This window comes from Plectropomus leopardus, chromosome 7 (genome assembly GCF_008729295.1).
Source record: "Plectropomus leopardus isolate mb chromosome 7, YSFRI_Pleo_2.0, whole genome shotgun sequence".
In the NCBI taxonomy this organism is placed as follows: Eukaryota; Metazoa; Chordata; class Actinopteri; order Perciformes; family Serranidae; genus Plectropomus; species Plectropomus leopardus.
Genome location: NC_056469.1, coordinates 30,641,409 through 30,667,097, shown reverse-complemented (window position 1 = coordinate 30,667,097; position 25,689 = coordinate 30,641,409). Strand labels below are relative to the sequence as shown.

General features: G+C 40.8%; 1 protein-coding gene across 1 annotated transcript in view; it reads left to right on the top strand.

The window, feature by feature from the left end:
• The window catches only part of LOC121945724 (raftlin-like), a 133,387-nt gene that overhangs the window by 16,894 nt on the left and 90,804 nt on the right, over positions 1–25,689 (top strand). Inside the window, exon 2 of the mRNA XM_042490029.1 lies at positions 4,170–4,353. Within this exon, the coding sequence (XP_042345963.1) occupies positions 4,206–4,353 (148 nt within the window). The 5' untranslated portion in view covers positions 4,170–4,205. The remainder of the gene's footprint in view (positions 1–4,169; positions 4,354–25,689) is intronic.

Below are 25,689 nucleotides of genomic sequence, written 5' to 3'. Positions count from 1 at the left end.
AGTTCAGCTCTAAAAATACTCCTGTTCGCCTTCGCCTCACATCTCCTCTTCCCCGGTCTCAAGGAGCTATGCAAATACAAGCCCCTCCGTTTTTTCTCATCCACTTTGTTTTCCTTCCACACCCCTCCCTCAAAGCCCCCCGTCCTATTGTTCTGAATACCTCTTCTCCAGCTCTTGTAGACGACATGACAAGAGCCTCGCCTTCCCTCTTGTTGTTCCTGCTCTCTCCAGGGTAGGAATGATAAAAGCTATTTACAAGTAACTGTAGGCAACAGTGAAAATCCAAGACTTGGAAAAATTCTTTTTTTTTTTCGCCCTGTTTTCTTTGATGGCAGAGCCATTTGTGATGCTGCGGTGAACTGCAGCACAGTCCTGAGTGACAATTTAAGGGGGGACTGAAGCGCTTTTAGGGACTTTGACTATGCCAGCTTCAGCACATTGTGTTTGGCTTTTTTGTTCTTGGAAACGGAAGGAAGACATCAGTCCTGCTTGACATGTGCAGAGGCACAGGGATCGTACACATTTTCACCAATACATTTCCATGAATTTGCGGCAATTTTTTTAAGACCATACATTCTCTAAAAATGACTGTCGGTTTTTTTTTTATTAGTAGATAACAGCTTTTTTAAAATTTTTATTTATTCAAAAAAGTATGAATTCAGATTCTTAAATATTCACTCTTAATACTGTATTAAGAGTGAATATTTAAATATGACTTAGGGACTGTTCTTTAATTAAGAAAAAGGAGGGGGTGGTGCAAAAAAGGGGAGGCATGTCACCTAATTTTTAAGCACTAGGGAGAGGCCTTCATTTTTTATTTTAGCTTTAGGGGAGGGGCATACAACTTTAAATGCCTGCATTTATTATTTATTTTACTGTCAAATGCCTGTTTTGAAGGCATGTTTTATTTGAAATATTTTGGCATTTCTTTATACTTAAAATTTTCTATTTTCTTAAAAAATGTTTTTAAAAAATCTTTTGGTGATTTTTGTGTTTCTTTATAACTTTTGGGAGTTTTTTTTTTATTTTAATTGTCTAAAAAAAATTGGCGATGCTGGATGATTTTTGTCTTTTTTCATTTTTTTGTGATTTTTTTTTTTTTTTTTTTTTACATGCCTTGTTTTCTTTAAAAATCACCAAAAACACACACTGTATCACAGCCAGAAACTGTAAAAACAGAAATTAGCGTTGGATTTTTGAAACTTCAGACAGTCCTTGACCACATCATGTGTGATTGTACAGGTTTGTGAATCAAAATTCCACAGCTTTTCACAAACTTTCAGAGTATATTTGGTTTCCCAAAACTTTTCCAGGCCTGGAAATTGCTATTTGCAAATGCCACGACTTTCCCTGTTTTTTTTTTTTTTCATGACCCCACGGACCCAAAAGGTAACTTTTTTTTTTAAATCTCCCACACATTTTTAAAGGCTTTTGAAGTTTCAGGCCTGCAGGACTCTGTGTGCTTGGGTATTAATCATGAGTCCATCAGCCCATGGTCCACTTCAACGAGGTGTTCTCAGGCTTGCAGAGATACGATTGTGATGCACGTTGAGATTCATAAAGCCCAACAAAGACATTCATGTAAGTGCCACTGGAAACACTGGCTTTCATGACAACCGTAATGAATCTCCTGCCTCATCTTTCTCTCTCCCTTCTCCCTCGCCGTGTGTTGATCACCCCTTTTCCATTCAGCGCACTCTAATTGCACGCCCTTTTTCTTCTCCAGACTCTACTTGCCATGCATTACCCACTGCCCTCCCCCCTCCCGTACCCATTTTCCGATGCACAATATCCAACCCGGCCACCCCCATTTCCTCTCTCTCCCTTGATTGATTCTCACCTTTTCCATTCTTGCCGTTCACCTCATTAACGGAGCCCCCGTCTGCTCGTTTCCTATTTCGTCTCCCACTCCTTCCTACATCCCACCCCCCTCCACCCCTCCTCACTTCCTGTCCTGTCTCTGAAGCGTCGGCCGGCTCGGATTCGTAGTTTCCAGGCATGGCACTGCGACGTCCTGTAATTAGTAAGGAGCATAATAGAGAGGGTTCCTCATCAGCCGAGGTGGAAGGGGAGGGGAGGGCAGCGCCGCCATCTACCCATCCATCCATCCATCCTTGAGTTTAATCAGTGGCACACAATAGGATGTCACCTGCTCCCAGACACGGTCGCTAGAGAGAGGCAGTGATGCTGTCACAAACCATTTGGGGTGAAGCGGCGCCCATGGCGCCGGCTCTTTAAGGCCTCCTCTTCCTCCACGGTTGTCTCTGTTAATTTGGTCTCCCTGGGAACGAGGGAGAGGGAACCCGTGAAAAATCAAGCTCATTTAGTCATTTTTATTTATTTATTTACGGATGCTTATCCGGCATGTTCTTCTTTATTGGTTTTCCTTTTGAAATCCCGGAGGAATCATGGATATCAGAGAGCATGAATGTTTGCTTTCATACACCGTATTGTTGTACATGTCTCTGTGTGTGTGTGTGTGTGTGTGTGTGTGTGTGTGTGTGTACAGCATCTCACAGAGAGCTTAATCTGGCCCTCAATCATATCCAGATTGACCAGGGTCAGCTATACCCAGTGGGGACAAAGGAAATAGGAACATTTACTCAAATACTGTACTTACAGGTTCAGTGTGTAGGATTTTGTGGCATCTAGCTGTGAGGCTGCAAAACTGAGTCTTTTCCTGTGTGCCAAACATGTAGGAGATCTGGTGGCCAACATAAAAGGGCAAAAAGGCAAAAAGGCAAAAAGGAAAAAGGCGAAACAAATCTAAGGCCGGAGTTTCTCAAAGTTCGGACTCAGCAAGTCAATCCCAGCCCACACGTTGTAGTAGGAATGCAATAATACAATATAATGAAGATTATGTTTTTTTACACTTATCAATAAATTGTTAGTTTTGAAGAATATAGTCTATTTGGAGAACGTTACAGCGATTCTAGCCTGAGATTACGCCTTAAACGTAATAGCTTCCCTGTTTGACATTGTCGTCATGGCAACGTCCACAGCCGGCAAGTTTATGACATTTAAGTCATCGCGTGTTAGAGTTCGAAGGTTGGCTAACAGGTGTCCGTTGAAAAGTTAGTTAACAACTAACAAGGATTCACATTCTGTCTTCTGTCATTGTACATTACATCACTGTCCAAATGTACTAAGAAAAGAAAAGCTGACCAAGAAAAACAAGTTTTCAAAGACAAGTGGACAGAGAAACATGCGGTCATTTTGCCCCAAAACAACACGAAGCCCATGTGTTTGATTGCACAGAGACACCTGAGTGGAAATGTTGAACGCAGCTTTGACACAAAGCCCATTTTGAACAGCAATATCCTGAGAATATAGAGGTGAGGACAACAAAACTTTGACAGTTAAAATCTTCCTATGAATCAACAAACAAGTTGTGAATCTATGACACTGAAGCCTCTCTTCGAGTGGCCTGGGTGCCAGGCGAAAACTTGTCATTCTGGACCTTTGGCCTTGAATAGAAATCAGATCCTGACCTTTGAATAATAAGTTCGAGAACCCCTGATATAAACTATAGATTGTATAAACAGGTTTGTAGACTGCCGTTTTGAAGTCCTGAGTTCAGCATTTCAGCCATTGCTATCTTGCCAACATACCTCAGAGAATAATGTAGAGTGATATTTTTAAAAGTTTTATAATTATTGTGAGGCAATGATGATAATTAAAATCATAAGATAAAGATTAATATGCTCTTAAACCTCATTACCATGCAATTAATGTTGCAATGCAGACTTGTTGCTCAATGTGAAGAATTATGCATCTTAAGCAAGTTTCAAGAGTCTAATTGATTTTCATATCATAAAGATATGAATGGAAACCCGTGGTTGCGGGGGATGGTAGATATTAAAAAATGCAGATAATTTGATTAAGAAATATTTAAATTGATTGATAAAATTTCTACAAATGATTTATAGTAAGAGCTAAAACTGATCAAGTAAGTATTTTTATATCCGCAAGGAATCAATTGTACATTGTGGTGTGGCTACTTTTACTTAAAGGATCTGAGCATTTATTCCACCACAGGTGACCTCCAATTTTTAACACCACACACCCACACAAACACTAACACATGTGCACTTAGTCATTTACTCACCACACACAGACACACAAGTGACAATGAAACACTGTCTCCTTCTGTTTTGTCTGCTTGGTAGGATCCGTACACAGAGAGACAGACACACTGTGGAGCCATGGGCTGCGGGCTGCGCAAGATGAAGCCGACGTCGGACGAGAACAGTCCGGGAAAGATTTACTCCACCCTGAAGAGACCACAGGTGGAGACTAAGGTGGGCGTGGCCTACACCTACCGCTACCTGGACTTCCTCATCGGCAAAGATGGTAAGACATGATTTTTTATCAAACCGCTTAAAGGAACAGTTTGCCCGAAAATCAAAAACACATGTTCTTTCCCTTACCTGTAGTGCTATTTATCAAACTACACAGTTTTGGTGTGAGTTGCCGAGTGTTGCAGAAATGTCTGCCTTCGCTCAAATATAATATAAATGCATTTTTCCTTTTGTGTGATGATACGATTGGTGGGTGTAGTTCAGTAAAAAGAGAATTAACCCAATCGCCAGAAAAAAAATGTTGGAATTGTATTTTTCTGCAAAGCACAGGAGGCCATTGGTATGTTCTTATGCAGCACAGTGGTTCCTGACTGGTGGGTCGCAGTCAAAAAGTGGGTTATTCTCAATGACTTGCTAAAAACTCAATGCTTGGTAAAAAATCAACTGCTTTTTGTGGCACTATCCTGACTAGAAACTCAGCAATGTCTCGGCAAAATAACAACCAGTATTTGAAGCACTATCCAAGTAGGGACGCAGCAATGTCTCGTTAAAGAACAATCTCTTTTCATGGCACTATGCTTAGTGTAAAAACAGCCACAGGCCGCTAAATAAACCCACGTGTGGAGGCAAAACAGCAGCTGGAAACACAAGGACGACTCGTCAACAAACAAATGGTTTTGTTATTTGTTTTCCTCAAACAGTGGTCTGCAGTTTGGCAGGTTGCCCAAGTGTCACGCCATCCACCATTCCAATTAATTTCCTTATAAGTAAGAGGAAGATGTGTAATTTTAAACTCTCCCTTTAAAAGTGGCGTTTCATAATATGTGACCTTTATTGTTTTTGACATATTCAACTTACCTACAATTATGTGAGCACTAAAAGCCTGAAATCTCAGCATAGCAGTAGTTCCTATTTATCAATAATCCCCACAGCCCCCTTTTGCAGCGATGTTATGGTCATTTTGTGCTCCTGGGTCATAAAAATCTAAATTATTGCCCATTCCACATGCACAGTTGAAATTATATGAATAGCTCAAGGCCTTTGGCATTTTGCTGCATCATACCTCAGCGGGATGAGAAGGCAATATGCCTCACAAGTTTTGCGAGGGGCTGATGTGCAATCTACAACTCTTTGCTGTGTGTAGTATTTTACTGAATAATGCTGCCTCCAGTGTGATTAATCTGTCTGAAAATGCCATTATACCTGCGTGTCCCCAGAATAAAAACATCAAGGATTCAGATGCAAGATAAATCTATCATGTAAATGGAATAACAGCACACTGGCTTTAATTTTCATCAGTATTTCTTGGAATGATGGAGTGTTAATTAGCGCCTGCTCCCTGTACAGCAGCCACTGTTGTAATTTCTTTTCTCACAATTAGTCAGTCACGCTTTCACGTTCTGCTAATGATAGAGAATTTTTTCAGAACCAATTCACGGCAAACATCTTGCTGGCGGCAATCAGTTATATACATAGCGACGAGTCCTAATCACTAGCAGGGGGATGCAACCAAAGTAAAGTTTGGCCTGCTGGCTGGAGACAGTTTTGTTCAAAGTCACAGGTTGGAGTCTCACTAGGCTTGGGCGGTATCATGGTATTATGGTATACCAGGGTATTTTAGAAATCCCAAAGGTGTTGTTGATTTTGTTTCTAATACTTTCATAAATACAGGTGGTGCTCTTTCTATTATACTCACTGCATGTAGTGCACAGCATGCACCACCAGAGTTTAGTTTCCAGTCTCTGATGGTCAAACAGGTAGCTAAGCTGAAAGACACCTCGACACCCTGTGGTAGAGGAATAAGTTACAGGACTGTAAACAGCTGGTGGTCAGTGGAGGGAAAAGCAACATGTTTTTTATATCTAACTTTGTGAATAAAGGATTTATTTCAACAAAACCAGAGCTGGTGATCGCTGTAACAGTGGACTTACTAACTACGTTACTAACAAGAGTAACCAAGATGGTTTGGGTGAGTGTTATTTTGTTTCCATTGAGTCTGAATTAAGTGTGTTTTAGGATGAGTTAATGAGGCAATTCAGCGTTTAGTTACTTTTCCATGACTGAGAGAAAGTTGCATTTAAAAGGTGCACAGTTGCATTTCTCTGTTTAATAAGAAAAATAGGTGTGAGAATTTTTTTTACATTTTGTGGCTTTCTGTTATGTATTTATTATTCTGTAAAGCTCACAAAAAAATGTTTCAGGTAGTTTCACTTAAGGAAATGTTGGTCTGACTGAATCTGCGCTCTGAAAAGCCTGCTGAGCTGCAAATATGTAAACAAGTTTACTATGAAGATGTTGCTCTGACAGTCAAACAGAATCTGAGGCTCCCTGTGCTGTGCATGAAAATATGGAGATTAATCACTTTCCTTTTCATAGAAGATAGCATCCCTCCACTGAGGCACACACACACACACACACACACACACACACACACAGACACACACACACACACACACACACACATACAGACACACACGCACACAGATAAAGAGAGAGAGACAAGGCCAGTAGAGTCCCTTCCTCTCCTTCCTTTCCTCAGTCTGAGGTGTTTCTGAGAGAGGAGGTGGGTGTTGCTTCCTGAGATGCCGAGAACTAAAGTACCGGCTTAGGGGTCTTTGTTTTGTGTGTGTGTGTGTGTGTGTGTGTGTGTGTGTGTGTGTGTGTGTCTGATAATGTGATGAGTATTCTGGTGTTGTTATGTTCTAAATTTAGATGAAGAAATTTGATTAGGTGGTAACAGGTTAAATAAGGTTAGATAAGGACATGAAAAGCTAAATTAGGATAGGGTAGAGTTATGTTAATTTAGGTAAAATCCATTTAAAAACAGATTTTGCACTGAATGTCACATGTAAATGTGCTAATAAACTGCACTCAAGGAAGCTACTGCTTACATTTCTTTATGTTTTACAGCTTTTTAAAATCTAGTTCTAGATACTTTATTTAAAGACCTAGTGACACCAGAAATAAATCTAAACAAACTTTTTACATTAGCTAACATTATGCCTTTTAGTCATCAAGCTTTTTAGCAGAAATGGTTTAAAATTGTTCATCGTTCACTAGCACACAGTAAACGTGCTTTGTTATTTCAACATCAGGTTTTGTTGTCAATTTGTTAACTGACTAACTAGCGTGTTGAATCCATCCTGTTGGTTTTTTGGTTTCCCTTTTTGAATGACAAATACAAATCACCACTGTCTGCTGATATGAGCACTTATCTCCTCTTATGTATGCATAGAGCGTATGTACTAGTTGGCCATACAGCCCTGTAGTCTTTGCAGTGTTTTTTTTTTTGCAACTTTTTGGCCTGGAATCAGGTAACAGGAGGCGATGCAAAAGGTAGTGTTCAGATGTTGGTTTCTGCTCATTGTTTAGCTATCTGATCGCAACTTTTTTCACTTTGACTGCCCTCATGTCATGGTTTTTAGCAACAGAAATGACATGTTTTTACTGACAAAGTGCTAAAAATACACTGAACACTACCTGCTCAGCACCAAATTTCAGACAGACACAGTTAGAGACTTGCTATTGAGTATAGTGGGGCATTTAGCAACTAAAGAGATATGTCCCTCAGGAGTTGGTTCCAGACCAAAAACATAGCTAAAAGATCTCAGATACATGAGCTGGCCAGAAACGTGACTCGAAACATAAGATATGGTACATCCACAACTGCTGGATGTTTAAATGAGCAACTGTTTGCTTACAAGTTCACCGTAAGAATGAAAAAGGTGATATGTTGCCTCTAAGAGGCCAAAGACAACAACAAAAACAATGCAGCTATTGTGAGACTATGGGACAGTCAAGCACTACGGTTATACATTGACTCTCAAAGAAGTCAAATAAAGAAATAAGGAGAAAAAGGTTGCTTGCCTTGAATATTCAGATTAAGTGTGTAATTTTGATGAAGTCACAAAGCACTTTAACAGGTCTGATATGCCTGACGATAGCCGTAACAGCAAAGTAATTCAACTAATCTCCCCGTAAAGTACAGACCCTCTTAGTCTTCTTATACTGCTGGACTCATTATTCAGACACACTGCTGTGCCTCCCGTGACATTTTCCCAATTACATGCAAAACAAAAAAAGAGAAAAGACTAAAGCATAACAATATCGAGCCATTTTAAAAAGTAATCCGACTCCATTATTTGAGTGTTGGTAAGATAGCCTGATGTTTAAATGACAGCTGCAATAATCGAAAGTATTGTGCTTACGCTGATTATGATAAAATTATGAGACTGCCTGTAAACACACTGACTTGAGTCCTTCAGCGCGGAGCAGGAAGCTGTCAAAGATATTGATTTAAGTAGAGTGTAATGTCATCTGCAAACTTTTGATAGCTGCTTAGAAGACAGACATCAGCACTGGGGTACCCGAGGTCAAAGTAAATTAAAGATTAGGTGCAGAATTAAGAATAGAGGCTAAATATATAATGGAGGTCATTAAGGTGAAGGTGCAAATGGGAAATTAATGTGCTCTGGAGCGTTTGTGTGTGTTTGTGTGTGTGTTGTAGTACGGGGAGGAGATGGGGGGTGCTATATATAGCCATCACTCTGTTATTTCTGCTCATGACAGTTATAGTTTAAAATGATGGTGGGAGGGGAGTTTGGAGGCGGCGGTGGGAGGGCGCTGAGGAGGAGGAGGAGGCGGAGAGGGGGATGGTACGGGAAGCCGGGAGATGTAGTGCGCAGAGTGTTCGTCCTGACAGTTGATTAGTCTCCATTAGTTTGTCAGGCTGACTCGGCTGGATGGATGAAGGAGCCGGGGAACGTGGGCGTCTGGGGGCCAGGCGGGCTTTTTTGTCCCCCTTCGTACAGGATTCTGACATACGGGCGGGGCTGGAAGAAGAGGCCGGAGGTGGACGGGTGCCTCCCTTTTGTTGAACTGTGTGTGTTGCTTTGGCTCACGGCCACATTATTATCTTCTACTATTGCCTTTAATGGTGGGGGCTGGTACTTACTGTAATCAGTTTCCTCTTTCTGTCACTCTGTCACTGTCAGTACGCCTCTGTCTGCTTCTCTATTGTTCATATCTTTAAAAAATGTGTGTGTGTGTGTGAGCCTGTTTCCCATAGGAGCACATTAAGTATGAGAAATCAGAGTCTGTCAGCGCAGCCCCAATGGCTGAATCATTTCACTACATCAGCAGATTTTCGGGTTGAAGGGTTAGCGTGTTACTCATGACTGTAATTACCTTGTACCAGGTATGTAAGTGTAGGTAATGATTCATGTGTCTGGCCTTTTTTCTACAGGAAACCTGTGAAATATTTAAGACTCAGGCAAAGATTATGAATATGGAAAAGGTCTCTGGAGCTGAATAGCCCTGAACATAAATACAGATACTCACAGTGAGAGCTGCTTCAAAAATCAGGGATCATTTTTTACAAGACAATTGGCTCACAGCTGAAACTGGCATACTTACTGACAGTCCCATACATTTCTCAAAAATAGTGAATTATGACAATTAACTTGTTCTCGTTCTGGACATTAACTGTCACCAAAACAAGTTCTGTTGTAGCGTTTCTATCCTCATAAAACCCTCACAAAGCTGTCTTTTTCAAATATTTGAAACCTGCATTTTTCACAATTGCTTATAAGAGGTCTACACCTTCCCTGTCTTTTGTAGCTACATCACTACTTTTTTTGGCATGTTACCTGTTGATCAGTAGAATAGTTTGAAGCTATCGGCAGCAATGTGTATTGTCATTTTTGCATTATCATTTGCACTGTCATACATGTGCACAAGATACAAAAAACAAATGTTGCACCATAGTATTACTGAAAACTCAATGAAGTACCTTTTAAGCAAGGCTATGAAACGGAAAGAAAAGGAACAAGATCTTCCCCTTAAGGCCAAGACAAACCAAATCAACATGAAAGAACCAGTGTATCTCAAAAGTGGCACCTGAACACTCCGCCAAGACTACAGCCAAAACATGTATCTTGCTTTATATAACAAGTTTTATTTTCATGTCATGCCCTCTTTACTTTAGCTATTTCTGTGCTTTACCCACGTCCGTTTTTTCCTCCTGTGAATTGAGCCGATCGGCAACTCAGAGTGATTTATTCACCAACTGGCTCCACCGTCTCCAACATCAATTCAACATACTGAATAAGGGAAAAAAAAAAAGCCGACAAGGGCTGACTAATGCCAATGCTGTGGGACACACCGCAAAAACTTTTCACACGGGACACAAACTTAAATGCTTCTGGGTAGCATGTAAACACTGGTGTGCAGATAGCACAAGCTCTCGCTGGTCTTGCATCAGCAGGCATACATGAATGCAGCCTCAACACTAGGAGCAACAGGCTACAACAAGGCTAAAAACATGACACTAGTTAAGTTTTTCAAAACAACTTGGCACATTGGGGCTTCAGGACACTTGTATTACATTGGACAAGCAGTGTTGAGACATTTTTTAGTTTTATTATGTATTTTTTTAACGTTTGATTCCTGGTCACCATTTGCTTCAATTGTTTGGGAGATGAGTGCAATGCACTTTCCCACGGCAGTGTTTTGTGGACTACAAAACCTTGTATCTAATGACTGAATTGTCATTTTTGAGTTAACTAACCCTGTAAGGGTGCCTTTGGCATCAATATAACATGCAAAATTGTCTATTTTTGACATATTGGGAGTGAGAACAGGCAGCATATTTCATTATGTTACAGGAATAGGTAATATGATTACATTTATTAATTACTTTGTAGTGTGTCGTGACACATAAAAAAAAGATCCATGTCTGTTTGATCCTGTAGGCAGCATCAGAAACAATTACACTGTCACACGAAAAACAGGAGCAACTGCAGCGGGAAATCGTTTTCCTTGTTCACTTCTATTCAGGAACCATTATCACTGTCACTGTCTCATTATGCATAACAAAAGAAAGCCTCTCTGTAAAAAAGTTAATGTACAGAAGCAGCAGAAAAATGTTCTACATCAGCATTTTTAGCTGGGGACAAAATTAAGGCTGACTCTTTGCTTCCCCTTCAGCCCTCTGTTCTCGGGAAATATGCCCTCATGTCGCTGAGTTCACTTCACTGTGACTACAGCATTGTGAATAATGTTTGCAATAATTTGTTGCCACAGTGTTAGATCATAGCTTTCTGCAACCGCCACCACAATGGCCCCTCAAGCTACTAACCAGCCACCAAGTGTACAAAAATAACAGCTTTCACTGCAGAAACAGTGATGAAAGGAAGAGTAAATCGGTGGAAAGCTGTAGGTAATAAACCTCCTCTGCACCGAACATCAGCGTCAGCCCACCAATGAGTTGTTGCCTCATGTTGCTGTATCATTTTGGAGCACGCATTCAGCTTCATGGTCACTCTGCTACCATTCATTCGCCTCTGAAAGAGCTGCAGAAAAACAAAACGGAGAGTCTGTTTGATATTGAGATCATGACCCTAAAGGGAGCTGAGAAAGCGCCTTGCTGTTGCTGTGTTAGATGGTGTGGAAAGAAGCCATTTCATCATAAACACAAGCACAACAGACTCGTGTGTGTGTGTGTGTGTGTGTGTGGCATGAATCTTATTTCCTCCGAAATGTGATTTTGAAATGTTAAAAACGCCAGGAGAAATGAGAAATTGAAAACATGCTCAATGCGTCGCGTCCTCTCAGGCAGGCAGGTGCGGGAAATACTGGAAATATAAAGATGTCGCCCTTGACATCAAAGCCAGCAAGCAGACGTGTGAGGCCTGCACACACACACACACACACACACACACACACAGAGGCCCAGACACACAGCGTTTGATATCATCTCAGGAGCTAGACACATCATTTATATGCAAAACCCCCAGAGCCCCGAGTCCCCTTGTTAATATGAGCTGTAGCTGTGGCGGCAGGTGAGTGACACGCAGGAGCAGCCATCCCCCTCCTCCGTCACTCCACTCAGATACAAGACAGAGCTGCAGGAGAGGTCAGCAGGAACGCCGCACGCCGGAGTGGCTTTCCGAAGGGAGATTAGTCCTTGGATGGCGGGGGAGCCGGGATTTATCCCCTGGCTCCTCAGCTTGAGAGGTGGAATTGAATCGCAGTTATTGAAGGGGAGAATGACATTGAGGACTAAATTCACGGTCATCTGGTTTTTACATTATATTTCCATTATATCCCCGCTGCCCAGGGTGTGTCCGTGCCGCTTAAAATCACAACATGATTGTAAATTAGATGCACCACAGAGGTGAGATGAATGGGAAATGTGTTTGAGAAATCAAAAGCGGTGATTATGTATCGGAAAACACTGAATTAATAATCCGGCCCTCTTTTCGGTTCAGGCCAGTCTGCGCTCGCTCCTGATGAAGTTATTCAATGTAATTACCGGCAAATTGTGGAATCGCTTGAGAAACTGGCATGAAATATACATCAGCCGCCGTCTGAAACCCGACAGTACAAATTCAGACTCGTGTCGCTGCTTCCTGTTTCTGCCTCCGTCCGTAGTTAGCGGCATACTAAGTGGATGCTCCTCGCATTGTTTCGAGCCAGTCAGGCAGCAAAATGCCAAGCCATCGTTTGCTGAGACAAAGATGTCAGAGCAGCATTTTAGGCGGGTGACAGAGCCAGAGCTCAGCAGGTTCCATTCGTTAAGCTTCAAACGGCTGCAACTGCTGACAAAGTTTTCAGCAACAGGAAACGCAGATTTCTGCTCGGCTCCTTCCTCTTTCTCCCTCCCCCTCCTCACTGTCTCTCGCTCAGCAGTATGTTCAAGATTAGCTTTCCTTGTAATGCTTCATATTCTGTGCAGACTATTTCCTGTGTCTGAAGGCTTTGTTATTGCAGCGAACTGAACTCTGTTTCCATACACGCTGTGTTTGTGTGTGAATGCTGTTGCAGCAAATGCAATTTCCCCTCGCTCACTCGCAGAAATATTCTGCTCATGATTTGATTCAGGATGTTCAGGCCTGCACCACGAGGGTGTTACATTGGGTGTTATGAATATAAGACGGAGGGTCAGCGGGTCAGGGAATGAGAGAAAAACAAACAGCAGACGTGCAACAACAAGATTCAAAGATATTTTGCTAAATCAGGAAGGGCACTTGGATTTTAATTTCAAATCCCTCAAGATTCCTCAATTTCCAATCATGACTGCACTTTCCCAAACGACCTTGTCGTCAGCCGTCCCAGCGCTTCAGCAAAAGATCCACAGAACAGGGATACTCCACTTCCTTTGCATGGGGGCCACCTTTGCAAAAAGACAGGAGGCCGGGGGCCAGTCGCAGCAGGTCAATACATGTTTCTAAAATTGTTGGATTTAAGAACATTTCTAGGATTCAAGGACTTGCACTTTTTTTTTTTAAAAATAATGAATGAATCACTTTAGTTTTTATTGTGCCCCTATCAGGGGCCAGATGTGTCCCGCAGGCCTTGAGTTGAGTATCACTGCTTTGGGCTTGTATTTCTGAGATCCTGCATTGGGTGAGGAACCTGTGTGCGTCATTAGATGAGTAAGTGAGTGTGAGTGTCTTGAAGAAAGAGGAAATGAGGGGAGAAAGATAGAAGCCAGATAAAGTCTGTGTGTGGTGCACACGGTTCGTATGTGTACACATGTAGTCGGCTGAAATGTCCTTTTTAAAGTCTCAGAACCTCTGTGTCTGGCTCTGTGTTGGTTTGTCTTGTGTTTAGGTGTGTTTGCACACAGCTGTGTTTGATCCAGCCTGCCTGCTTATTGCCTCTTGTACCGCGGCCTCTGCTGTTTTCCTGCTCGCCTGACAGACAATATGCCCGAGCGCCCCCTCAAAGCCTTATTGGCTCTTATTGCCATCGCACTCAGATCCAATATGCCAGTATTGATTGTGTTGAAATGCAATCAGGGTCTCCATAGCAGAGGAGCAAACAATCTAAATTTAACAAAACACCTCCGCCGGCCTTCAGCCCGGCCCTGAGAGCACCTCACGAAGAGGAACAAATGTATTTATGTGTGTGGAGAGAAAAAAGAGGATCCTCCATGCCGCCGTTGCTATTGTTAGATGCTCTCTTTAAGAAGCCTGTGAGGCCGCACAAGCAGAAAGTGCAGGAAGTGACCTCAGCCTTGACCTCACTTCCTGACATGCAGGCGTTTGCAGCATGTTGTCAAAGCAAAACAGAAGTCAGTTAGCGGACAAACTGTCTAAAATGAAACTCGTGTGCAAACAGCCACTGTTTGGTGACCTTAAGTACAAAAAGGCTGATTTGAGCTTTGGGAAAACACATACTTTGCATTCCTTCAGGGGTTATGAAATTATTAGACATTTTCACTCTGGCTGTTGAAGTCTATGACAATTTGAAAACTATGTCAATATGGATAGTTGAGGAAAAGCACTGACATACTTCAGTTTCTTATTTAATTTCTTATTTATTTTTTTAATTTCTTGTTTATTTATTATTAGTCCAGCATTTACTTCACTGTCTAATAATTTCATAACCCCTGAAGGATTTTTTTTTTTTTTTACTAATGCTATGATCAGCATCAACTAACCAATACCAGTAAAGTTCACATTTTATGTTACACGATAAACCCGTTTTAATATATTATGTATCTGTATGCACGTTAGGCCCTGTGTCCACATGGCGTTTTTCTTTGGCAGAACTTCATAGGACTTCATAAAAAAGCGCTTCTTTTCATATGACGTGCACACAGGTTTTTTTTCTATGACAACAATATCTCAATATTAACATAAGCTGGTAGGCTAACAACAAACAAAGGGCTGACTACACAGTTGACAACAATCTTACAACAGTGCAGTGATGAATGCACCTCTGGGTATAAAGTGTGCATTATAAATAAATTTGCCATGCCTTAACACTAGCTTAAAAATGATAGAATCACACCCTCCTAAAGGCGGTAATGATGGCCTCAAATTATCGGGGGGGCCATGTCCTCCCTGGCCCCCTGTTGGGGCACCACTGCTCAAAAGGTCGGACAGTTTTCTCAGCTTATAGAGGAACAATGTGGTCTCGATCAGCTCAAGTGAAAACCGAGAATCATCAGAATCTGAGTTATGAGTTTTCTTCCAGCAGCGAAAAGTATTCACACAATGACATTAGACGACACACTCTCAACATCTCCATACTTTTTCTTGCGAGGAAGAAAACCGTGTGAACACTGTGAATAACTATGATTTGTCAGCTTGATAATGAAATTCTGTGCCGCCCCCCCACCACTCAAAGTTATAAATTGCACTTCTTGTGAAAGTCTGTGTCCTCTTCAAATCAATTTACGACAGAGGAAGGAGAGGCTGCAATTTTTAATAAAGTGGTAGATATTTGTCTTAAAATGCTGTGAATTCATTTCGGGAAACATGTCCCTACCTGAAATGCAGCAGTTACCCAAAAACAGTCTTTCCGTCCTCAAAAACACAACAGTGTGTTAGCATGGATGGCCAATAATATTAAAAAGTTTGCTTTTCACTTTTTTTTAAATAGCCGCTATCAATCACCTTTTGGAATAGGTGTCATTTTTTCAGAGGCAGTTATCTGAATGTGAAATGAAAGTCTTCAGGTTTGTCATTATACAGGGTTCATGCATATTTTTACCTATGAATTTCCATGACTTTAATGCAAACTTTAAAGACCAGACATTCTCTGAAATGGCCATCAATATTCCTTATCGACTCTTTTTCATTACTATGTAATAGCTTTTTGAAATATATATTATTTTTCAAAAAATACTGAATTCAGAACAGGTTTGGAGTTGTATATTTAAATATAACTTAGGGACTGTTTGTTATTTATGAGGGAGAGGGGTTGATGCAAAAAGGGGGGGGTGTCAAATTATTTTTTTAAGCACTGGGGAGGGGCTTACGTTTTTTATTTTGGCTTTAGGGGAAGGGCATATGTACATTTTCTATTTATTTTGATGCCGATATTTAAAGAGAACATGTTTCTAATGGCCTTTTTTTCTTTAAAAACTTTTGCCGAGTTTTTTTTTTTTTTTTTCCAGAGGGTTTGGAAGGAATGTTTTCTTTAAAAATCACCAAAAATTACAGAATTTATCACATCCAGAAACTGTAAAAACAGAAATTATCTTTGGATTATAAAATTTCTGACCGTCCTTGAATACATCGTGTTACCATACAGGTTTGTGAAACAAAATTCCATGGCTTTCCCAAAACTTTCACGGTATATTATGTTTTCTAAAACTTTTGCAGGCCTGGGAATTACTTTTTGCAAACTCTTTGACTTTTCCAGGTTTTCCATAACTGTAAGAACCCTGATTATAATGGACTCTGAAAACAAAACAAGTGTCTGCTTAGATGAGCTTTAGTGTTTGTGGAGAAGCTTTTCCATTAACACTGGGAAAATATAAAAGTGCTCATGTGAGTTTTTGGCTTTTCAGGCTGTGTCTTCAGTGTGGACAACATCATGTTTAAAAGAAAAGTTTGACAAAAGTGTAATTAAGAGGCATCGCTTCTACATCTCTGGAATTGGCACGAAATGATACATACAAGTGATAAATGATTTTTGCATTGATCTGAGATGGCAGAATTCTTCTCCTCTTTCACTGAATGATTTTGTTTTCACACTTTGTCAGTTTCTGTGAGTGTTGGATCTCGTACATAGACCATGAAACAGCGATTTAGAGATATCCAAATAGTCCTTTTTCCAGACAGTTGTGGTTGTCTCTCTCCTTGTGCCAAATCTATTCCCACTCCCATTAACCAGCTCCAGCTGAGACTCCAAGAGCTTCTGAAGTTATGCGAACCCCTCCCACCACTCTGGACATGTTAGGGAGTTTGGAACCGGGCATTTTTCAAACGCACATTTGAAGTTTCCTCTAGTTATTATGAAATGGAAGAAGCAGTGTGCCTCTTTCTGCTGCACCGCCCTCCACTCCCACCGCCTGCTACACCCTCCTCACTCAGAAAGCGGCTCTCTAGCGAGGCTTCGAGAACTTGCGGCATCAATAACTGAAAAACGCAGCTGTTTTATTTAAGTGCATTTGACAAATGGGGTTAGAAAATTCATGGAAAATGTTTGTTGAGCAAAGCTGAATTAACTCTTTCTGAAGCTGCGCTGATGAGAGCAGCATCTTCAGAGGGTGCTGTGAGTAATGCTTCAACTAGCCGCATACACAGTGGCCCTGCAGACCTTTAATGTGATTTCATTCTTGTGAGCGCGGACTAACAATTTGCCCGGAGCCATTGTCAAACGGGAATAGAGACGCTTTAAAGCTGCTTGTGTTTTCAACCCATCACATCAAGGGGTGGCATTCGAAAAATAGCGCGCTGATTGGGGTCAATTTGCGTGCGCGCTATGGTTTGATTGCACTTACACCCACGTGGGATGCTCAGCGGTTTGCCGGTGTGATGAATTTGCAGTCATGGAGGAGAGATGAGGGAAAAGCAATCAGAGTTCAGCGTCCACAGCTGCAGCGTGAACATATAATTCTCTATTGTAGTGTGACGACTTGTGATAGCACCTTGATAGAGTTCATACTGCGTGATGACATGTGAAACACTGTGCAGAACATATCACATGCTGTGGAACAATATAAAGTGCACTGGTCACATACATGTAGCTCTAACTGCAGTGTGTTTACAGACATAATGTGTAACTTTTCTGCATTTTCTGTATTAAAACGACTAAAACAATGTTATATCATTTTTTGAGTTGGGTCTTTGCATCATCTAAAATGTTTGCAACAATATTCAAACTCAGAGAAACGTGTTGTTTTTAATCAGAGAGAAAGTCCATAGGCAGGTTTCCATTACAAATTTGCACAAAACTTGAGCGATATTTTCAACTTCTCCTCTTGCAATAACATTTGAAGAAGCATGGCGATGGATGTTCAAAACATTAGCAGGTTTATTTTTATTGCAGCCACTGCACTAGCCATCATTATTTCCAACTGAAGGTGATGTAGGCGTGTTATGCGAGCAATAAAGGAAAGGTAAGCCCGTTAAACATGGCAGCGGCCACGAATGAGAGATTTCTGGGAGGTGATAGTCCACGAATCCACAGAGGAATTGTGGATTTAAAATTTCGGGATGATCCGCTCAACTTTTGAAGAGTTATGCGATGTAATAATACCTCTTGAAGTGCGTGCTGCATCATGCCCGAGGAAGCCAGTTCCTACCGACAAGATCATAGCCACAGCATCACGTCTTATAATGCCCAAAAAAGTGTTTTTGTTTTCCATGTTTTTTTTTAACTGTGTCTTCATTAGTAAAAACTTCCTGAAAAATGAACATTAAAGGAATCCTAACCTGGAAGGAGCTGACTGCAATGATGGCATTGCTCTGTCTTTTGTTATTGTTTTGGCTGAGAGACTCCTGGCAGCAGAAAATTACATGTTGTATATTTAATGAGTTTTTACAGATTTTTTTCAAGGCTATTTGCAAAGAGCACAACTGAAAAAATATTTTCAGTGGAAATAAAAATGAGCTACTATTTAATTCCCAGAATTTTTAGTAATAAAAATTGAAAAATGCTGGCTTAAAGGGTGCTTTCAAAACCCGCGTTCACTCATTTGCAGGTGCCATCTTTGCTTTGTTACGCTCCTGAAAAGTACATGATGTAGTTCAAACTATAAAATATGTGGGGCAGCTATTTGTGTGTAATAACTGTGTGCATCTCTTTTTCAGTCCATTGTTATAATTATGGACAAAAGACAGAGACAGGTGTCACAGAGGCACAGCGGGTAGTCAATTATGAAATAGATATCAAGCACAAGCACTCACTCTGTCATAATTACACATTCGTCTCATATTTCACGCGGGTGTCTGGCTCTCTTTAGGTCCACTATTGTTTCCGAGGAGTCATATGAGAGTGGTGGGATGCAGGTTCGTATGAAGAGAGGCCACCTGTTGCTCAGCAGGGTCCCCATCTGGCGGGAGATTAAAGTGCGGGTGTGGGGGGCGTCTATAATTTGACTTAATTACTTCTGAAGAGACTGGGTGATGGATTAGTACTTTGTTTCTATTAGCATACGCTCGGTCTCTGGTTCCCAATGGTCCTCCACTGCCGCCTCAGTTGTCTAAAAGCATCCATCCATATTCCTCCAACTCGAAGTCTGAATCAGGATTAGATGATATATTGTTTTGCTCCTATGTGAGGCTGAAATTAAGTTTTTCTTTTGCTGTTCTAGCAGCAGGGCTCTAAGGATGGCTGTTTGTTGGTCCTCCACTTTGGTAAAGACTGAAATATCTCACCAATTACTGGATGAAATTCCATTAAAGTTTGTTCAGGCTGTCATGGTCCCCAGAGGATGAAACCTGATGACTTTGGTAATTTCCTGACTTTTCCTCTGTAGCATAACCATGAAGTTGAGGTTTGTAGTTTTGGGTGAAATGGCTCAACAACGATAAAAGTGCCACAAGGATGATATTTTTCTGTAGGCTGAGGCAGACGTTATCGTCGCCCTAGATCCCTCGTCAAAAAGCCTATGGGAGCAGGTGAGGCATGTGTTTGTATTTGCAGAGCTCTGATCGCGACTATTTAGTCACATTTTGTGACCACGGAGCACAAAAATATTGAAAATATTAGTAATATCAGAAATGGAGAGCTGTTTGTTTGTTGCTCGCTCACAGTGAATGAATCCTCACAGTTAAAGGCGCCACACTCTCTGTTTAACTGTCTGCTGATGCTAACATGTTACTGTTGACCTTCAAGGTCAGAAGCTTCAAGTCCAAATCAAAAACATTTCCTGCCTGAGATGAGCCAGATCCCTCAAAATAAAAGCACCATGCGTCCAACTTTGTTTTATTTAATTACATAACAGATAACATTACAGATCATAAACACGCATCTAAGAGGAGCCATTGAGCCGAGAAGGAGAAGCCAACTTTGAATGTCATATTTATAAACTGCAACCAGCACATCCTCCTTAGTCTGCCTTTAACTACTTGATATTGACCACTTGATGTCATCCATACCTAACGTGATGGATGTTTTTCTCAGACAACAAAGACATTAAAACTACAGTGTTCAGGAAAATTCACCATCATATTCAATTATTGAATTTCTCCAAAATATATTTTATTATATTTAGTATTTAAATGCCAAGCGTATCTCAAGGTTACCGCTGGATAAGTGTCCCTGACTTTAATGAGATTCTAACGCTATGAGAATTTAATCAGCTTTGGTTTTAAACTGTAGAGTTTTTGTTACATTTCAAGGTTAAAGTGAGATTATCTAACATTTGAAAGAACAAATTACATGATCTGCGTCTCTCACAAATGAAAGTTGGCTTCACTAACACCCAGCCTTGATCAGTCTAACAGCGATTTGGTGCTCGAACCTTGACTGGTCCTGTAGCTTATGGTGCTGACTTTACAACGACTTTATTGATTCTAAAGCAACACCTGAACTGAGCCTGTAAGATGTAATTTAATTGGTTTCAAATGGAAGGAACCCAAACCACTGCAACTGCAACAGTTCTGGGGACTCCCTGAGAGGAACTGCCCTCTGGGGAGCTGCCCAGAGAACTGCATATCCTCAAGGGTTTTTTTCACTGTTTGCATTTGCACTGCCAAAAGTAATGTTTAAGTACTGTAAGTCAGCCAGAGGTTGGTATAGCATTGTCACTTTTGCTTTGACGAATCAAAATCATACAGTATTCCCATAGTTGCACATATAATCAGTAAAGTCTTGACTTTAGTGTGGGCCCATTTGTCCGTAATTTGTCCATTTTATTTCGTCACGAGCTGTAGTAGGCGCATTTCCATTACATCTCAAATTGCGCAAAATGAAATTGCGAATACTAAATATGCCTGATGGAAACACGTCAATTTGGTGGCATTTCAGGCAATACAAATAAGCCATATTTCGCAAAACTGCAATGGAAGCACCTTTTTCACTTTTATAGCTCATATGATGTGTAACACCAGGTTGCGCTAATGTGACTTTATAGATGACAACTGCCTCTAAACCAAAAGAAGAAGAAAAAGTACAGCAAATTCACATGACATTTTACAAAACATGACTTGGTATGTGTGGACGGAGGAAGAGACCGAGATCTTTCTAAGTCTTATATGAGACAAAGAAATAAGGGCGATATTAGATTGGCTTTATTGAGTGGCTGCAATAGAAATAAACCTGCTAATGTTTTGGACATCCATCGCTATGGTTACTGGTTACTACTATGTTACTGCAAGAGGAAATGCGTACAAAAACTGCTAGAACGCTAATGTGTCATTTGAAAAAAAATGACTTTCTAATTGCTACAGCTCATTGTAAACAAAAATTTAATTCAAATTATGACGACATGCTTAAGCAGTTAATACTTTGTAGTAATGAGCAACAGCTATTTGTTGGCATATCAACAGACCATCTGCTGAAACCGTCTGACTGATCTCTACCTTGCACACTCCCCTCCACTGCTGTACACAACAGAAGCATTTTAACTGTATGTTATTTAAATTAAATACAATGATAGATCAGAGGTAGCCTGAATAACAAGGAAACCCTCACTATTTCACAGTAGAACCCTTCTGAAAATGTGGAATGAAAGAAGATTATAATCCTGAGCTTCGTCTAGGGATGATGTTTAGAGACTCCGGGCACAACACACCCAGATACCAACTTTAAACTGCTCTGCTCTGCAACAAACAGGTCACCAGGGCCCCTGTACAGTTTCACAGTCAAGAGCAATTTGCAAGCCTCAAACCATTTCACACTTTGTTGTTATTTTTAGGTCGACTCCTCATCTTGTGAGTTTGGAACAGGCTGGCAAACAGTTGGCTGGTGGAGGATTTAAAAGAGAAAGTATATCTAGAGTCATATTAAGGCTTTAAATCTGATTTTCAGTAACACTGTTTTATGAATTTCGATTGACCTCTTCACACTTAATAAACTTACTACTCTCTGTCCACCACATAAGAGTTAGTTTAATTTCCGATTTTGCCGGACGGACCTGGTGTACAAGCTTAAACTGATTTAATTTCATGCAAATCAGTTGAGCCAGCATTTGTCAGCGTGAAATGTTCTGCCAAAACGTAGTTGTAAAAGTAGCCTATATCAGCAACCTTTGCTGATGGTGTCACGGCGCCAAATCCATGAGTCTGACAGCCCATTAGCCGAGCACCAGAAACATTAAGGAAATCAAATTTCAGTAAAAGGGGTAAAGTGAGGAGACAGTGACACACGTGTTTGTTTACTAAAATGTTTGTGTGTTTTTTGGTGTCAATAGATGACACATGGCAGAGTTTGTCTCTTTAGAAAACTACAACTGCACCAAAATTGCAACATTTTGGATTTGAAGCTAATGAAAGAACGACACGTTTTACCATTTTGAGCTAAAATTTGGTCAGACACCCTGTTTTGTATTTATTCCTGTCGCTCGCTTTGAAAGTGCGATCATTGACAAGGAACGGCTGATTGAAGCTGAAATTAGGAATTTATCTATGTCTACATGATGTCAACTATTGCACTACAAAACTAAAACTGTTGGGACGTGGTATCATTATATTCCACTCGGGAGCGGCTGCAGAGTCAAGTGTGACACCTAGTGGTAAAATTCGGTATAATGGTCTGTTTGGTATTTGGCTTAAATTCATATTGGTTTAAAAACGTTTACACCAGCCAAACCACCTTTTAAAATGATGGTTGGATTACTTTTCTGAACAATTGTTTGGGAGTGTTGGCATTTTTTTTCTTCCGCTGTCAACATGCCAAAATTTTGCAGAACTCTTCATCAAAGAACACTTGGCTTTTTAGGACAGACGTCACAATGCCACTTGAAAATTTGACCACTTGATCGATATAAAATTGACAAGTTATAACCATTCACATTTCTAATTTTGCACCACATTCTTTACCTATAAAGAACTCTTTTTTTGTATTTTCATTGCCCACATACTCCTCAGTAAAGCATCAGCATCTGAGGTACAAACCATCCCATGTTGTAAAAGTCTGGCTCAGATGTCAGAGGAAAGCAGGTAATGTGACAAGTGAGCTCCTCCATGTACAAGTTCCCAGATGTTTCCTTGAATCTAGATCACAACACATCCAGCAGTAAATCGTGATGTCCCAAAGCTACCTTTGACACTCCCGAGCACGCCCACGCTCGCCGTCACTCGACACCGACGCTGAACTTCTCCCAGCCAGGTAGTTTGGACAAGCTTTCCGCTAGCAGAGTATCTCAAGTGACATGTTGGGATCTTCTCCCGTCAGGGCTCCTGAAGTAATTGAGGAGGCAAGCACAGCTCTCACTGCAGACATTTCAACGGGCCGACTGGAGAAATGTCAAGGGCTCGGGGCTGACTGGAGAGTGTTTTTAAATGCGTGTGTGTGTCCAACTCTGCATTGCTTGGTTGTTTTTCAGTGCAGGTGTTGCCTTTAAGACATGCAAACCTGAATATGCACACAATCAAATCGCTGCACACCGACACACAGCGATGACAGTAACTAAGTGCAGTTACTCAAGTCTTGTACTTCACTTCGATGCTACATTGCACTTTTACTCCACAACATTAATTTGTCAGCTGTAGTAACTACTAAAGCAGAGATATGCAGGCTACAAAATCATGTACTTTTAACCTACTTTCAGACAGTGAGGTTGTTGTTTCCCTCATTGTTTGCAGTGTAAACAAACACAATGGCACCAGTTCCACGAAGGTAGGTGGCAGCATCAAGGGAAGAAAAAGGGTTGCTGCTGCTCTTATGAATGTGCACAGCTAATTATCTCTGATTATGAGTTCATAATGGTTTAACTTATCTATTGCTAACAGTTTTCTCTATGTTAAGCTTTAACCTGCTCTATTTGGCTTTGTGATGAGATTAGAGGAGGATAGCAACAGCCTTTGTGTATTGCACTGGTTGAATGTAGCAAACACTATTCAAAATATAACACAGACATCGCTGTGCCACAGACACACTTTGTTTCTAAAAGCACCTTCACTATGTAGGGATGACTAGAGGCTCCACAATGCCATATTATTGTAACATTGTAATAACATATATTGAGTTACCTTTTTCAGCTGCAAATTATGTCTCCAAAAAGGGCCTTTTTTTTTCATCTGTTTTATCAAAAAACGTAACATTTTTCAGTCTGTTCTCACTTTAAGTCTTTTTTTTGCAGCAAAATACATCTAATGGACTGGAAAAAGAAACTAATTTCATTATTCTGGTAGTATACAAAAAGTTTAATTCATATTTGCAATAATACAATTACAAAATTGATACTTGGCATCCATGACTCCATACAATAGTGCCATGCGAAAGATCACAATACTATGCTGCATCGATTTTTTCTCCCACCCTACACTTTAGTCAGCTAAAGGAGCTGAATACTTTTTGGAAGGAGCATTGTAGAGGGCGAGAAAGTGGGGCTGATTAAGGCTCGGACATACTTTTCGCATTAAAGGTCTGCGGACATCTGCGATCACAGTCACGCTCATGATCACGCTCACAGTCACACTCACGCAGTTCTATTTATAGTACAACTGACGGTCCACGTCAGCCCCTGGCAGTAAATGGGAAGGCTGGGAGATGAGCTTACCGTCCTACTATTGCCAACATGGTGTGAAAGTGAAACTAAACGATGCTGCTGGGTCGTGAGTGACAGTCTGTCGAATATCCAGCTTAAAACAAACTTAACCATGGTGAAGCCCCTGTGTTGACAGCAGTGTTATGTACTGGACTGAAGTGTGGAATAAATGATCCGTCTCTAAACATAGTTTAGGTCAAGGGAGATTATGTTACTCAATAACCAGCGTGCACTGTCATGTCTTTCCCAAAGAAAGGGAAATTGGGGCTCCAAAAAAAGGAAAAGAAAGCAAAGGAAAAGACAAAAGCTTTTGACTTTTTTCTTACCAAAAAAAGGTGAGCACAATGAAACACGCTTTAAGAAGGATTTGGCCAGTATCAGCAGTTGTTGAGATTAAAAAGCAGCAGAAATCTTGATTACAGAATATTTGCTTTCAATAACATAAATCAATCAGTATCATTAATGAGCATCACGGCTAATGTCATATCATGTATGTCAGAACTTAACATCATAAAGCATATGACCTTCAGTTTCAGAGATGAGGGGACAGAGACTGCATATGCAGAGCCCAGAATAAGCTGCTACGCCCCTGCTTCTTTCCAAAAAGCATACCTGCAATAACAGACACCACTTTAAATTATCTTCCTTAGCATCAACCAGCAAACAAAGTTCTCAAAACATTTCTACATATGTAAAACACTCATGAACTAATTTGGGATTTTTTTCCCCCCTCTCTTACACTGAACTTAGCTTTTTGCCTGAAAGGTAACAACAATAACAACACCGGCTGTTTGCTCTGGTTGCAGTCTTCAGCAAATTATGCACCACAATCAACAGCACAAAGCATCTAATGGCAGACCCACGGTGCCACCAAAACATCCCGCGCCTGTCAGAGAACTTAATCATCGCAGAACCCGTATTTTAAAATTCAAATTTGCGCTCTTTTGCAATGCTAATGGCAGAAACCCCCCCAATCAAGCCGGCACGTCT